This window comes from Propithecus coquereli, unplaced genomic scaffold, assembly GCF_000956105.1.
Source record: "Propithecus coquereli isolate 6110/MARCELLA unplaced genomic scaffold, Pcoq_1.0 Scaffold14, whole genome shotgun sequence".
NCBI lineage: Eukaryota > Metazoa > Chordata > Mammalia > Primates > Indriidae > Propithecus > Propithecus coquereli.
The window spans coordinates 17,540,369-17,555,456 of NW_012138302.1; the positions used below are offsets into that span (position 1 = coordinate 17,540,369).

Below are 15,088 nucleotides of genomic sequence, written 5' to 3' on the forward strand. Positions count from 1 at the left end.
GAGACAGACAGACAGACTCAGACACACACACACACACACCCACACACACACACATATGCATGGATCACATAGTATCTAGATATGTATGACAAAGTAACTATGATTTCTGCTCCACTAGCAAACTTCCAATTTGCACATGGGCGTGCCAAGAGGCTCACCGTCTGTTCAGGTGTTCCCAAAGGGTAACAGAAGAAAAGGAATTCAAAGAGTCATTTCTGTCAGAAGCAAGGCATTCAAATTTTGTAAAATTAACAGGTTCCAGCCAAGCTTCACGGGCAGCTGCCTGAAAGACAAGTTCCTTCCAATTGTCCAAACTTTACTTCTTCCTGAGAGTGAACATCTGGACACATGGAACATTACAGACTAAAATGTCCAGAAGAACTTTTATTTCTATCTTTTGGAGTTATGCCTAGGCTTTTACAAATACAGAAGGAAAAACATTCACCATGCGATGTGCAAACCTTAAAATCCCTCACCTTTACTTTATCTGCAATCGCAGGGACTTATCCCCTAATTGTGTCTTTTGATCAATGTCAAAAGAAAAAGAAACGGTGACCTTGAATTCCATGGTCCATGGTAACGTACATAGTAAGTCCTCAACAAATACTTCTTCATTCAATAAGGAATGACAGCCAGCCTCTACTATGAACACTGCTGGCAAAAAACTTCAAGGGCTACTTGTTAAGAGAGAGTAGACAACAACAGAGGATAACCGATTCATAGGCCCAGGAGAAGATTCAATGCCACGAAGTGTAGATAGAGGAAACCTCGGTGCTGTGGTGTGTTTTTCAGAAGTCGCCATCTTGGCTGGATCGTTTCTCTGCTTCCCCATGTCCTGAAAAAAGAACTAAACTTCCGATAGAAAAATATTTCTAAATTACATTTTATAGTTTAAATGAATAATTAAAATATTAAACTTGAGTTTAAATGTTATTTTTCAAACCAGGAGTCCAAGGGAAGTTATTTTCAGGAAAGACCTACGACACATAATATTTTTCCATTTAAAAAAAAGTCACACGCGCTGGTTTTGCATTTTACTTTTGTGGTTAAAAATAAGACTTTCCAAAAACAACAAAAAACAAAAAATGCCAGCACAACAATTACACTGACCTTATTTCCTCAACATTTTTACTGCTTTCTCAATCAAAATTTATTTAAGGATTCCTTTATGGCTCTCAGCATTTCTCGATTCCTGTAAAGGAGGAGACTTATTGGGGGGGAAATACCTCGGGTGTTAGATACAGCAAGGATCTGAATAATGAGCCTCCCTAAAGCAAAAATGGTCAGTCCTAAAATGGTCTAGGCAAAGGCAGAATCTCAGGGGTGGGGTGAGGAGGATTAGCAAGAGGGAGCGAGAGAGCGGGAGCGAGAGAGCATAAGCCACCAGCCTATTAGGAGCACTGACACTGCATAAGTTATTTCTTAATGAATGTACAAGGAACAGCATAAATATTACCATTAAGCATAGTGGATGTGAACATCCAAAGCAAGCTAGATGGCTGACTGCTTTCTTATTTTTTTGTTCTTTTGTAACAATTCCATTTCCAAAGTGCTTGATTCCTAACACTGATGCTTCAAAGCTACTGTGAACACACTGCCTGAATACTTAATGAAGTAAACAACAAACAAAATGGCTCATCTTTGGTGCCCCCAGCTAGCATCCCAAACTGGATATAATTAAAGGTGTGAATAAGCAAGCAAGGAAGTAATGAACCTGCAAAGTCAAGGTACTGAGAAATTATCGGGCACCTCGCACTGCACCAGTTCAAATTTGTCACTCATTTTCTCCTATACCAGAAAGGTGCAGATCCACATGTTGGTACCCCCCTCCGCTCTTGTCCTCCAGTTTTTTTTTTCCTTTTCATTGCTAAATAGCTAATTTAAGACAATTACTGCTTGTGACAACTCCTATCCATCCACAGATTACCTTTCTTTTACCCTTAGAAAGCCAGTGACCTTTAAAAACCCTTTACCCTAAAATACGCGGAGATTTCAAAAATACAACGATGTTCCAAACACACACACACACACCCACACACACACAAACACATAAGCGCGCACACAAACTTAACAAAGCAAAGCACAGATGCTAACACAGCCATCTTACCTCCTTTCTTACTTTTACCAATGGTAAAGACTAGGTCCAAATGCCCCCAAAGAAAAACAATCCTCCTCCCACACACACGTACACCCACACACATTTTAATTCAAACCCAACCTCTTGATTGAAAGGGCAGTTTTTAGCTCACAAATATTGTCATGATTATGTACATTTATAGTTTCTCAAGTGACAGTTAAAGAGAGGTGTTTGGTTACTAATGGAAATCTGCAGGGTCTAGATATATCTTTTTTGATGAATAGTTGAAGTTTTGTATTTTTCTAATAAGAGAACTCCTGAAGTTAACGAAAAGAAGAAGCCACTTCTTATGGGAAGCAGCCCATTTCGGTTTTCTTTCCATTTATTGACGCACATATCCTTCTAAGTAAGTGTGTGTACACATTTGGTAATACCAAATAAGGAAAGCCTAAGACAGGTACAGGAATCCAGGAACACACACTTACACTGATATACACACAGTCTCTCTCCCTCTCTTTCTCACACACACATACTTTCCATCGAATGGATGGGGGGAATGGATAGTGGGAAATAAAAGGTTGACTTTACTTTCAGAAGGGGAATTGACCAATTCTATACGACATGGCCCGTCGACTGGAAAACAGTAAAATAAAAGCTTGAAAATGTTCACTTCCCTTCCAACCCCCAAAATTCCCAATGACATTGGGGAAAAAATACTGCATTGCAGCATTTGCCAGCGCATACTTGTGTGTCTAGCATCTGCTGGCCAGCTCACCAGCAAATGTACATATTAAATGTCCAGGCATATAAATTAAGTGCCTTGTGGCCACAGATCATTGGAACTGACGAAGAAATTTGTCAAGGCCAAAGTACTTCTGTCCATGTACAATGACCTCTATCCAGACCACCATTCCTTACATGCAGTATGCACAGATAATTCGTTTCATTTTTTAAATTAAAATAAGATATTATGATGCCAAGGACTAAATGAAGCAGCATATTTCCTTATGGAAGGAATAGTATTTGGTCTACATATAGGAAGAGAATCCACCTACAATGAGGAGATAAGTGCAAATGGAAGAAATCAAACCAAAGAAAAGAACTTGCCCTGAAGGAAACCCTTTCATTGTTCATAGTAACTCTAACTTGAGAAAAACACCTCAATTCATCCAACAAATCCTCTTAGAGATACTGAAAACACACAAAGCACCATTCATGCAATGATTTCTAGATTTGAAATTTCAAATAAATTATCCCCAATAGATATCCCAGGTTTAAAATATCTGAAGTCTAATGTGTCTCAAACACTATTGCAAGACTGAGTTTAGAAGTAAAATGCAAAGGCTCATTCTCTTTCTCTTTCTTAAAAAAAATATCTATTGTTATTACTTCACAACCTTCCTCTCATAACACCCTAATATTCAAAGGACTAAGGAAAGGCTATAGGGAGAGAAAAAAGTTTTAAGGATTTGCGTGAACCATCAGACAGAAGCAAGGCCATCTATATCTGGTCAGGATGATGGCTTGAATGAATGGCAGGTAGGAATGAATGGGACTGAGATCACAAACGAATGGTTAAGTTGTTTGTTACTTTTTAAAAATGAGATATTAAATTCGTCTTGTAAATCAATGATTCTCAAAGTAATTTTTTAGCTACTTCCCTACCTGTGTTCATTTTACCCTTTCAAAAATTTAAATATTAAATGATTTAGCCATTCTATTACTATGAGATATATAGACATTCTGAGTATTAAAACTGCTATGTAGTCAGGTGTTTTTTTGCAGAAATATTTCCAATCAGTTTTTCACTTCTTAATAAATGCACACTCAACCTTGTGCTCCCATAACGGCACACCTCCACATGCAGGTAGTAGGCATTAATATTTTTAAGACAAAGAAGCTAGAAAGGTCAGCAGAAGAACCATGTGTCTTTTTACAACCCAAGCCAAGATGACACTTCTTATGCAAATTATTTTTCCCTAACTAAAAATGGTCAGAAAATTCTCAGAAAATAAAAAAATTAGAGATTTTTTAAAAAACTATTTTTTAAAGGCAACATATGTTTATGCACTCAAGAGATGAGGGCAAGCTTTAAGTGTACGGCAAAAAATATAAGTTTATTTATTTTTACCTCAAGAGTCAAAACAAAATTTTTAAATCCCCCAATAAGAAGACAAAACAAACAGATACATCTGCAAGGAAAAAAGAATGGGGGAGGGCACATGGAGATTTGCAATGGGGAGAGTAAAAATTAAAAGTACTTTCAGTAAAGCCAATTATATTTCCTAATCTTTTAATGTCTTTCAGTATTGTTTAATCTCTCCTTTTTGGACTTAAAATTAGTTACCTGAACATGTATCTATTTTTGTCCCTCAGGAGAAAACCGTAAGAGACCAACGTTTCAGTTGTTTTTACGCTACCTCCTATTCACCCAAATACTATACCTTTCAGTCCTTCTGGTAACCACCATCATGAGAAAAAGAGACTATTGGCAAAGCACACTTAGGGAGAGAAAAAGAGAGTGACACCTGTCACCTAGTACACGCATGGGTCCCAGACGTTCAGAGACACTAAAAAAAAAAAAAAAAAAAAAAAATCAGCTTTTCACTCAGTTTATGCCAAGACCAGAAAAGAATCAGGACCAAATGCCAAATGGAAGGCAGTGATTGTGAGGGTGCAGGCTTGCTGGATCCTGTGACTGGAGGCACGGAGGGAAGGGAAGCAAAAGGCTAGAATGCAGCTCTTCATTTATTATTCTGTAAAGTAATCTCTAGTTAGGATATGAAATAGAGATACAATGAACTGCCCGAACTATAGTATCAACATCTGATTTAGCAAAATTACTAATATCACCTAACACGAAATCATTGCTTAGGGTAAATCTATTCTACCTATATTTTTCCTATGAATATTTGCTGGAAATTTCTAAGAAATCATTTGCAGAACCTATCAGCTGTGAGAGTTCACTATTATGCTTCCGTCAACTTCATTCAATATAATTTACATTTTTTTCAAATGGTCTCACAGGATTCCTTGCGATTTTTCGCACGTACAATTTCACAGCAGGGAAAAGGGGGAAGGAAAAAAAAAAGCGAGATTCCCTACCCTCCCTTCCCCCTCTCCTTCTCTCTGTTTTTTAAAAAACAACAACAACAATAACAAAAAAAAAAAAAAAACCAGAGGAGACAGAACAGATGCTTAAAAATAGATTTCTAAAAATCACTGTAAACCGGAGTTAGAAATGTAATTAACACCTATTTATAAAGAATAATTAAAGTTGGGCTGGCCACAAAGAACAGCAAAGATAATCGAGGTCCTATCCCCCCCCTTTTTTTACACTGTTTGCAGTGTGTTCTCATGATAGCCACCTGCTCCCTACTCGGCTTCTCCTCTGTTCGTTTCCCCGGCAACCTTTCATTGGGTTTTCCTCCCAGCTATCGCTTTCAGTTGGGCTGCTCGGTCTAATCTTATTTGTTTTACACCCATCAAAACAAGCAGCCAGACAAAGGCAATCCTCTAAGAATGGGAAAAAGACCACAGCTTTGTTATAACATCTATGCAGAGTGAAAAGTCCTCCCCAGGCTTTTCCAGAGAAAAATAAGTAAGATGGATATGAATTTACAGCCTCCCCCCATAGCCAGCTCTGAAATCCCATGAAACCTATTGCTGGTGAAAATTCAAAGTCAAAGTGGGCACTCGTGGCATCTGATCATGCCATTTTGTGCCATATCTTCAGGGTCAACATCAGGCGACAGAAGCGGCACTCAAGGAGTTTCCCTGCTTCTTTTTTCAGAAAAAGATGATGCTAAAAATAGATTTACTACTTCGGCAGAAAGGTTTTCCACTTCCCCTTCCACATCCGAAAGTCCTGTTTCACAATTGCATCCGCTGGTACTGAATCTCACCTCCTCCACCCCTCATTCCCAGCCTTCCCCATCACTCCTAGCATGAGACTGAAAAAGAAATGTGCCTTTAACTTTAGCAGCCGTGTAATTCCGTTGAAGGCTCAGAGGCGGTGGACACGCCAGCCAACAGTGACAGTGACATCGATTGTCAAAAAAGACACCAACCTAGCTCGGCTATAATGTGTTTGATGAAAGAGGCAGTGTGTGTGCCTTGTGTGCATGCAGTGCCATTACACTTGGAGATGGATTCTGGTTTTCAGAAAAGAGAAATACTAATCAACACACACATACACACACAGAAACGATCAGCACAGTGATTTACGATGCACAGTTCACCATCCTTACACACACACACACACACACACACACACACACACACACACACACACACGGCTGGAACCTCCAAGCTGCCTTCCTCTTTTCACTTACCATCTTCAAGCCATTCCACTCCATCTGTGATCAGAAGAAGATGGACCCTCACACAGTGTGTCAAAAGCAGAAAGGAACGTTATGTAAAAGCTGACATTCCTTCTTACAGAGCTGCTGCCCAGAGAAGGAAGCAACAACTCAACACGCCAGGCACCGCTACACATACAAGCCGCCTCCTCTTTTTTATGAGGTCATGACAGGAAACTCTTTGAAATACAAGATGCAGCATTTACTGAAGCCCAAATAAATCACTCTCTTTGCCGTTTTGACTGCGCAGTCCCCCAAAACACAACTGCCCATCTTAACGTTCAGTATCCAGGAGCTGCCTCTCGAGGTTTAAATTTCCAGCACGGAAATGGAGAGATTCCTAACCCCGCTGTATCCACCCCCAGCCCCACAAATCCCAGGCACGTAGACAAACCCCTCTCCCTTACAAAAATAAAACCCCTCTTTTGCCATTATGGTCTCAAGTAATATAACCTCTTACAACAAACCAGCAATTATTCTAGCCCACCCTCCACCCCCATCTTTATGTTGAAGGGAAAACTGACAACGACCTGTGCAAAATGACAATCTATATCCCCACTGCTTTTCAATAAAAGGACCTACCCGCACTCTCTACACAAAAGAGATAGTAAATGTAGGAACCAAACAGCAGCAGAGAACTAAACTCTTGTGCAAGCATAAGACTGGTCAAGGTGTAGATGCTTTTTTTCCCTCCAGCAACACAAATAACAGATTATAAATCTAGTCATACCTACCATAACCATTCTTATTGGCAAATATTGGGTCTCGCAGAGCTTCGACTCTTCTCTTAAAATTTTCAAAGATTTCAGAATATATTTTTTAAATGACTACTATTGTTATATATATTTAAAGATCCACAAAACACAATGCGGATGATTATAAAGTAAATCAATTATTTTGGGGGGGGCAGGGGGAGAGAAAGAAAAAAAAAAAAGAAAGAAAAGGAGCAGTGAGCTGAAACCCCTGATTCTAGGATGTAGATAAGAACAACTGAACAGAGCCTTGCTGAAATTGGCTCGAAGCTTCCCCTTTTTACATCCATTTATGGGACCATCTGTCAGCAGAAGCCAGGATCTGATTGGCTGGGGAATCGAGGGGAGGCGTTGCAACATCAGGTGCTATTTAAATTAGCTACTGCCAGATTGACGATGTTAATGATTTGGTGACCTCTACAACAACAGAGACCAGATTTCTGAACTGCTTCTTGTGTCTGGTAATTAAGGCCCGGCTGAAGCAACAACAGCCATACTTGTATTTTTACCTTTTCCCTCCCCCCAGCTCAAAAGTACTGTAACAACTGCAGGTCACTGGAGGCTTGCAAATCTTAACAGTGGGAGTGTCCTCCCTTTCCCCTGTCCTGAGGGCTGAACCATCCCACCTTCTGATGGAGGGCTTTTCCAGTGTAGAATATTTTCAACCACCTTATCTTTCTCGACAGTTGCTTTCTAGTGAAATACATATTTAATGATGTGCCTCTAGGCTTAAAGATACAACAAAAGCACTTTAATGTGCTAATTCATCTACATTTTAACTTTATTATTTCTCAATATTGCTGATTTTTAGTAAGCAATGCTCCTTTTGCAGCTAACATGACCAACATATCAAAAGCATGCAAGTTGGAGATTAAGCTTGCTCTGTGAACTGGATTCATACAAGTTTGCCTCAGAAAACTATTTCTTAATAAACAAAAAAGAAAAAAGTCTGGAGGGTGGAGGGGGGCAGCTGTCAGCCTCTACCTTTCTGCCTTCTGTCTGAGCTTTTCAAAACAGAGAATGATGAATGATTTATTTAAATGAATTTATTTTTCAACTTGGATAGGGGCATGATCTGAATTTTTAAAAATCCACTAGAACACGTTCTCCCTTTGCTTTTCCTACAGCTATAGAGAAAGGTAAAACATGCTTTTTGACAACAGTCTCATTTCACAACCTGTGCAGTGTGCTCATTTTGCTTAACTAAACAAATGATTTTACTCCTTTCCTTCGAAGGGTGTTTTTTTCTTTGGCCTCTTTAAAGATTTGCAAAGAGACATTTAGCAAGTGTGTGGTGACATACATAGTTTGTCTGCCTATGTTACACATTTTATAACCTCTATGCTACCAAGCCTTCAGGAGTATTTTTTTGGTTCTGATTTGGGTTTTTTAAGTGGTTTACCTGAGAAGTTTATGCCTCACACCTATGTAAAAGGCTAACTTATCACTATTTCTTTAATTTGCAATTTAATAAATTTGTTCCTCAATAAATATACAGAGGTAACAAATATTACCAAAGACATAATTCAACGTAGTCTTTAATCTCTGGCTAGAGTTGACAGTGAGATAGAACTAGGCAGAATAGAAATATAGGCTGAAAAATATGTTACACTCCTAGGCTTTAAAGTCCAAGAATAAATGGGTTTGTAAAAAAATTATTAGAAAAGTATACAACCTTTACATTTTTAAAGATTAAAACTATTCTTTCCAAGCTACTGTTTCATGAACACACATACATATATATATACACACACACTTTAAAAAATACAGATACACCATAAAACAATATGTGTTGGGCATACTGCATGAACTATTAGACTTGAATATAAATAAATTTAGCTATTAGAAATGAAAATATGTGAAATAGAAGAGTAAAAATGTTAAAACTATAATCACTTCAAGTGGAACAATACAGAATTAAGTAAACTTTTAAAATGATTTTTTCAGCAAATGTATAAAAAGTCCTGTGAATCATAATAGTACTACAGTACTACAGTATCTGTTGAACTGTGTACTTAGGATGAATTCACAGGTTAAGTGTTCTCTAAATGGCTCAACCTATGTACAAAGGGTAGGCACATGTGCCCCAAATCAACAATAGAAACTCTGAGTGCCATCTCACCAATATTAAAATATTGTGAAAAGTAAACATTAAGACAATGCTGACAAACACACAAATAAAAACAGCCTGCTTGGAACAAAATATATACTTAGTATTTCTCTGCAGGTTATAAAAGATGGAATTTTTAAAAATCCTTTTCTCCCATCTACACTAACCTCAGCACACTTAGTGAACCATAAATTAAAATTAGGCATATAAAAAGATATTCGGGCCACTTTTCCAAAATAGTAACTGTATATTACAGTATAAATTACTAGCTGGTTTTGCTAGGCTAAAAAAAATCCATGCACTTTGTATATTGATCACTTCTCCAAAACCTCCACTCTAAAGTCTTTCAACGGAATCCTCAAACAAATGCACAAATGTCCTCAGAGGCCTTTTCTCTAAAGACAAAGGCAGAATCCTATTGTTGGGAAAAGTCAACCTTATTATCGCATTTCCAATAGTATCATTCATCTTTCAGAGTGAGGGGCTGACCGCTACATCAGTGGTGTGACATTTGTAAAGCAACAGATTCTCAATATATTATCTCAAGAATCAGGCAGGCGAGTCTCCCAGTCATGCATGATTTTTTTTTTTTTTTTTCTCTGCTACAATCCTCCACCACCACGGAAAGAAACTTGTCTCACTCAAGCAGCTAAGGCAACCTAAAAACGATATCCCAGCACTGTGGGGCTGCCAGTGCCGCTGTATCCCTCTTACCATAAATGAGCAGTTTCTTGACTCATTAATAACAATTTCCCTTAAAAGAAGTAATCTCATATCAGTCAGCCCCTCGCCACCATGCACACATCCCAAAGGTTGCAGATATCTCAGCATCAGTCGCCGGCAGCCAGCTTTCCCACACAGAGTCCAGATGGACTGTACCAGAAGCCAATTCAGCGTTAATAACTACCTACTCCGCGCAGTGGAGAAGCCTTACGTGGCACAATGGGCTAGGAAACAGCAGCCGGCTGAAACTGCAAATAAAAAAAAAGACAACCAAATTCTCCAAAAGCACGGAAAGGAAGGAACAGAAATGGAAGCGTGAATTATATTTCCTTGACTTCCATGAGAAAAAAAAAAGGACAGAAAAGAAAAGAATCCTTCATAAACATAGGAAAAAAAATGAAGGGGGTGGGGGAAAGCAGATGCTGCCCAGAAAAAAGTGACAAAATATTACCTCATTATTTAACAAAGCAGCATTAAGCGTCCTGCTGATTTCAAACATCTTGCCACAGATTTTGTTTTAAGAGAAACAGATAGAATCCTTTGCAAAGCACTCCGTCTGCAAAGGGTTCTTCAATTTTCTTGCGCGCCACGGAACAGTCAATATATTATTTCCCTAGAGTTCGCACATTAAAACCTCTAGTCAGTGAGCTGAATTTTCCCCTTATCTCACACACAGTAGACTCCTGTTATATGTACTGCTCTCTTTGCAAGAGCAGCCTGCCCCAAACATGGCTGGTGTTTAAACTACTCTTTAAAGTAACAGTTCACTATATAACCACCAGGTGGGTAGAGTGCACAGATTCAAATAAACCATCTTAAAAGGGTGGTTTTTTTTTTCCGTTGGAATAGCTTTTGGGTATAGGATGTGACTTGAGAAACCCCAGCATCCTAACAGGCAAGATTGTCTTTCACTGTATCTTGTCAAAATAAATAAATAAAATTCCTTCCCCTGACTTAAAGTGAGGAAACAGAACAAAACGCCACCAATTCTAATAAGAACTGTGAGGAATGAAACACAAACAAGCTTTGTTTCATTCAGCAAAGGATGAACAAGGAAAATATAATCAACACAGAGCAAGGGGGAAAACCAAAAGCCCAATGGAAATATTTTCCTTTAGCAAAAAGAGGAAAATACACATGTAATGAAAACCCAATTCCACAGTATGTGTATAGATGAAGCACATACAAGATGGAGGCAACTTTTATTTGAGTAGAATATTAGGTTTATTTGATGTCTTTCCTGGTAGGAAATAACCAAAAACTTAAAAGTAAAGGCACTGAAAAATAACCCCAAAGTCTTAAGCATCTCTTCTAAAAACACAATTATATGAATAGTGACAAACAACCATAAGAGCAAACCGATCACATATCTCTACCCATTGCTGTTCTTTTCCCCAAGATCTGCCTCGAAGTGGAAGATTTCTGTGTACTATGCTAGAAATATAGCTAACTTGGCGTCTCCTTTGTATCACTCTATTCCAATTAATCTGCTCCTCTGCCAAGAATAAATATAATGTCCCACGTTGAAAGCTCCAAGTGATGGAGGGAAGATGTTAAAAGAATATAGAACTACCTGAATAAAAATAAATTACATCACATCGTTATATGGTCTGATTTTAAGAAAGATCTTATTACTTATAAAGCATGCGTGCACTATTCTATGTTCCCACGTGTCTAAAACAGAAACTAACACACAGGAGATACCTGGGATTTTGTTTTCTTGGCTGGACAAAATTAAAGCTTTGGAACTTCCACATTCTTTTGCAAACACAGGTGTTGACACTAGTATTTTTCCAGCCCATGCAGGCAACATTTAGCCACACATAACAGGGACTATCCCCATCTTTAAGTCAAATCTGCATCACTTAATACCATTTAACCTCCTCGCATATATTAAGTTTCAAGTGACAATTTTTAACCGGGGGAGTGAGAAGGAGGAGTTGCTCTCATCAAATTCTGGTTGTATGAAATAAGCTAATTTGTACACTCACCATATGTCTTAAACACTAATTAAAAATGTCACTTTCTTTAAACATTAAAATGTAATCAGCCTAGTAAATAAAATATTCTCAAGTTTTCTTGCCTTGGTGATAATTTAAAGAGTGTTTATTGCAAGGTAACCTCTCTATTTTCATTACCAAGGGAGACTTTTAATTTGAAAAGGGAAAAAGGAGATATTGGGGACTAGGGAGAGTGAGAAGAGAAAACCACTACTGTACGTAGCTGCACAAAGGAAAATAAGATGAAGCGGGTTTTTAAGGACCCATAGTCTTGTTACCCTAAGGCAAATCCAGCCAATCAATACCACCCATTGACGGTCTACCATCTGCCATGCTACCCAGCGATGTGGCTAAACAGACCTGTTCCATATGACTGTAGCCGGCTCATTTTCAGTCGATTAGGGCAGTTCCAGAGCATTCACGTGCAATAGCACAAAACTCCAAGTCAGACTGAGCCTCTCTCTTTGCACCAGTCCCTCCGAGCACAGCTGCAGACCTTTGCCTCAGGTTCCGGCTGTCTGGATTACCTCTTCTTGCCCCTCAATTGAATTAGCAGAATGGGGTGGGAAGGTAGAGTGAACAGACACTCACATATCCACACACACACAAACAGATAATTACTGGCCCTTTTTCACTGTCATGCAGAAATCAGGAATTCCATGTGCTCTGTCCTAATATGATTATAGCACACCATTTAAATAGCGTCATCAGTGACTACGACCTGACATTTTCCTGTGGTTCAATTTCTCTTTATCCTTTCACTCTTCCCTTGAAACATAAACCTAAACTGCTGGCATTTCTTTCTTTAGGAAAAAATACAACCAGTGCACCCAGACAATGGTATGCTATATTTAAAGGCTTTTGATAAAATTTAAAGCTTAATTTTCCTCTGTTGAATTGTGGTGTTTTTTTGTCTTTTTTTCCCTTTTTCCTGTGGAAACATTAAATCAATTTTATAGGAAAATGCAAACATACCACAGAGGCAAGAAAGATGCACAAGACTGACACGAAGGAGTCTAGCAGAAGGATCAGAAATTCACTGTCGAATGTTCTCGTGGAGATATATGACCTGACCATGTGATGCCTTTCTCCTTCCTAAGTAGTTTCATCTACTATGGATTGTGGCAAAGAGCTAGAAGAATGCTACTATGTGAAGAAATGTGACAAATGGATGTCTAATCTGCCTAAATCAACAAGAGTTCACCTGTGCAGGTAAACTGAACTAATGGTAGATTCACACTTAATCTTCCCATTTTTTTTCCCCTACTCCTAAACCTTATGCCAGATCAGCAGCTGAAAGTGGGAAGTTTCTTTCCAGAATCAATGTATGCTTACTTTTTCAAATATGTCTTTGACCGTATTCTTAAAGCACTAGGATGTCTTTCTAGGAAAGAAAATTTAAAGGACAGGAAAATTGCCTTACTTCAAAAATTCTGAAAAAGGTAAATACACGTTTATCCAAGCAATCTAATTTAGATGGAGTCACAGCCTAGACTTTTCACTGATACATTCTTTATCACAGCCCCCAAAAACTCAGCAGGTCAACGGGAAAACCCACCGGGATTTCTGAAGATCCCTACAAAGAGGGATTTGGGGCCTTTTTTTATAACAGTTGAGAAGAGCTTTACTAAAAATAGAAAACAAAAACAAATGAACAAAAACCCCTAGTATAAATATAAAGTTTTACAGATCTAAGTACACTGAACAGATAAAGTATGGAGTAGCTATTCATACCATTAAAGAATATAGTGTTTTAACAGTTTAATGCAGTTTCAAAAATAATTCAAAATGGAGTTTTAAAAAACTCTGGACTCATTTATAATTCTGTAACACCAATAAAGGAGTAGCTGTATTGTAAAAGACAAGGAAGGGAGATCTGTGGAAAAAGAAGGAAGACGAGGAGGAGGAGTAGGAAGGAAAGGTGAAAGGGAGGTGGGGGAGGAGAAGAAGAAATAAAGAAATAATAGGACTTAGAAAGTACAAATAAAAATTGCTATCTTTTACCAGGAGTCTACTGAATACCAAACACTGCACTACGCACTCAACATGCAAAATCTTACTCAACATCACAATAGTGACAATTATTATATCTAGAAGCATTCTTCTAGAAAATTGTCCTCCTTATCTAAAAGTAAGATCTCTCCTCCATCATGTCACAGAAGAATATGCTTAGTAAACATTTGTCGAATGAATGAGAAAAATGGGCACAGACTAGAAGAGAAAGGAAAGGGAGGGTGAAAGGCATGCTCAATTTTTTTCTCAACTAAAAAAGTTAAGATTTTTAAAATCTTTTTTAATTTTTTAAAAAAGGAAAATATTTCTTTGTGACATGCTTTTAGCTAAGTATGTCCTCAAAATGTCTCATTTTATCTATCATTATGATCAGGCTGTAAATTCAGAGTGGGGGAGATACAAAGGATTAAGGCTGGAAAGTAAAAAATCCTAGAAGGCAGGGTGAGTACCTGATTAAGTTACAAACCCTACTCCTTTTCCTCTTTCAAACCTGGCAAAACTGCCTACAGAGTACCTTCTTAACAAACATTGGTTGGATTAACTTTTGAGTCCTCATTTCTGGGCAGTACTGAGTTATGAGGAATGAATGAAGATCAATAGTCCACCCATCATCATCTCAAATACTATGCCAAGGCCCATTTCATTCGATTCAACTAGGAGTTGTTGAACATCTCAAGGGGAAATTGACATGCTAGGCTCTGTTAGCCTCAGTTTCTTCATCTGTAAAATGGGCACAATAATACTTCCCTTAAGGTTTGTTGCCAGGATAAAAATAGATATAGGCTTGATAGAAGCAGCACTCTAAATGGTAGCAATTATTATTAAAATGAAAAATAGGCAGGGAGGTGGAGCAGGAGTGCACGTAAAGAAAGAAAAAAAATTTAATTAAAAAAGAAAAAAAGGCCAGGCGTGGTGGCTCATGCCTATAATCCTAGCACTCTGGGAGGCCGAGGCGGGCGGATCGCTCAAGGTCAGGAGTTTGAGACCAGCCTGAGCAAGAGCGAGACCCCGTCTCTACTAAAAATAGAAAGAAGTTATCTGGACAACTAAAT

The 15,088-nt window shown here is 38.3% G+C and overlaps 1 protein-coding gene across 6 annotated transcripts in view; it reads right to left on the bottom strand.

Annotated features, from left to right (window-relative positions):
- Nucleotides 1-15,088, bottom strand: part of ELAVL4 (ELAV like neuron-specific RNA binding protein 4) — a 149,284-nt gene that overhangs the window by 82,104 nt on the left and 52,092 nt on the right. For 2 of the 6 annotated variants that reach the window (XM_012639384.1, XM_012639381.1), the window contains exon 1: nucleotides 7,173-7,454. The exons of 1 other annotated variant lie outside the window; for it this stretch is intronic. In XM_012639384.1, coding sequence (XP_012494838.1) covers nucleotides 7,173-7,181 — 9 coding nt within the window. In that variant the 5' untranslated portion in view covers nucleotides 7,182-7,454. Of the gene's footprint in view, nucleotides 1-6,411; nucleotides 6,761-7,172; nucleotides 7,455-10,014; nucleotides 10,138-12,383; nucleotides 12,475-15,088 lie in introns of those variants that run through there. 3 more of the 6 variants (XM_012639385.1, XM_012639380.1, XM_012639382.1) reach the window with 3 other exon arrangements.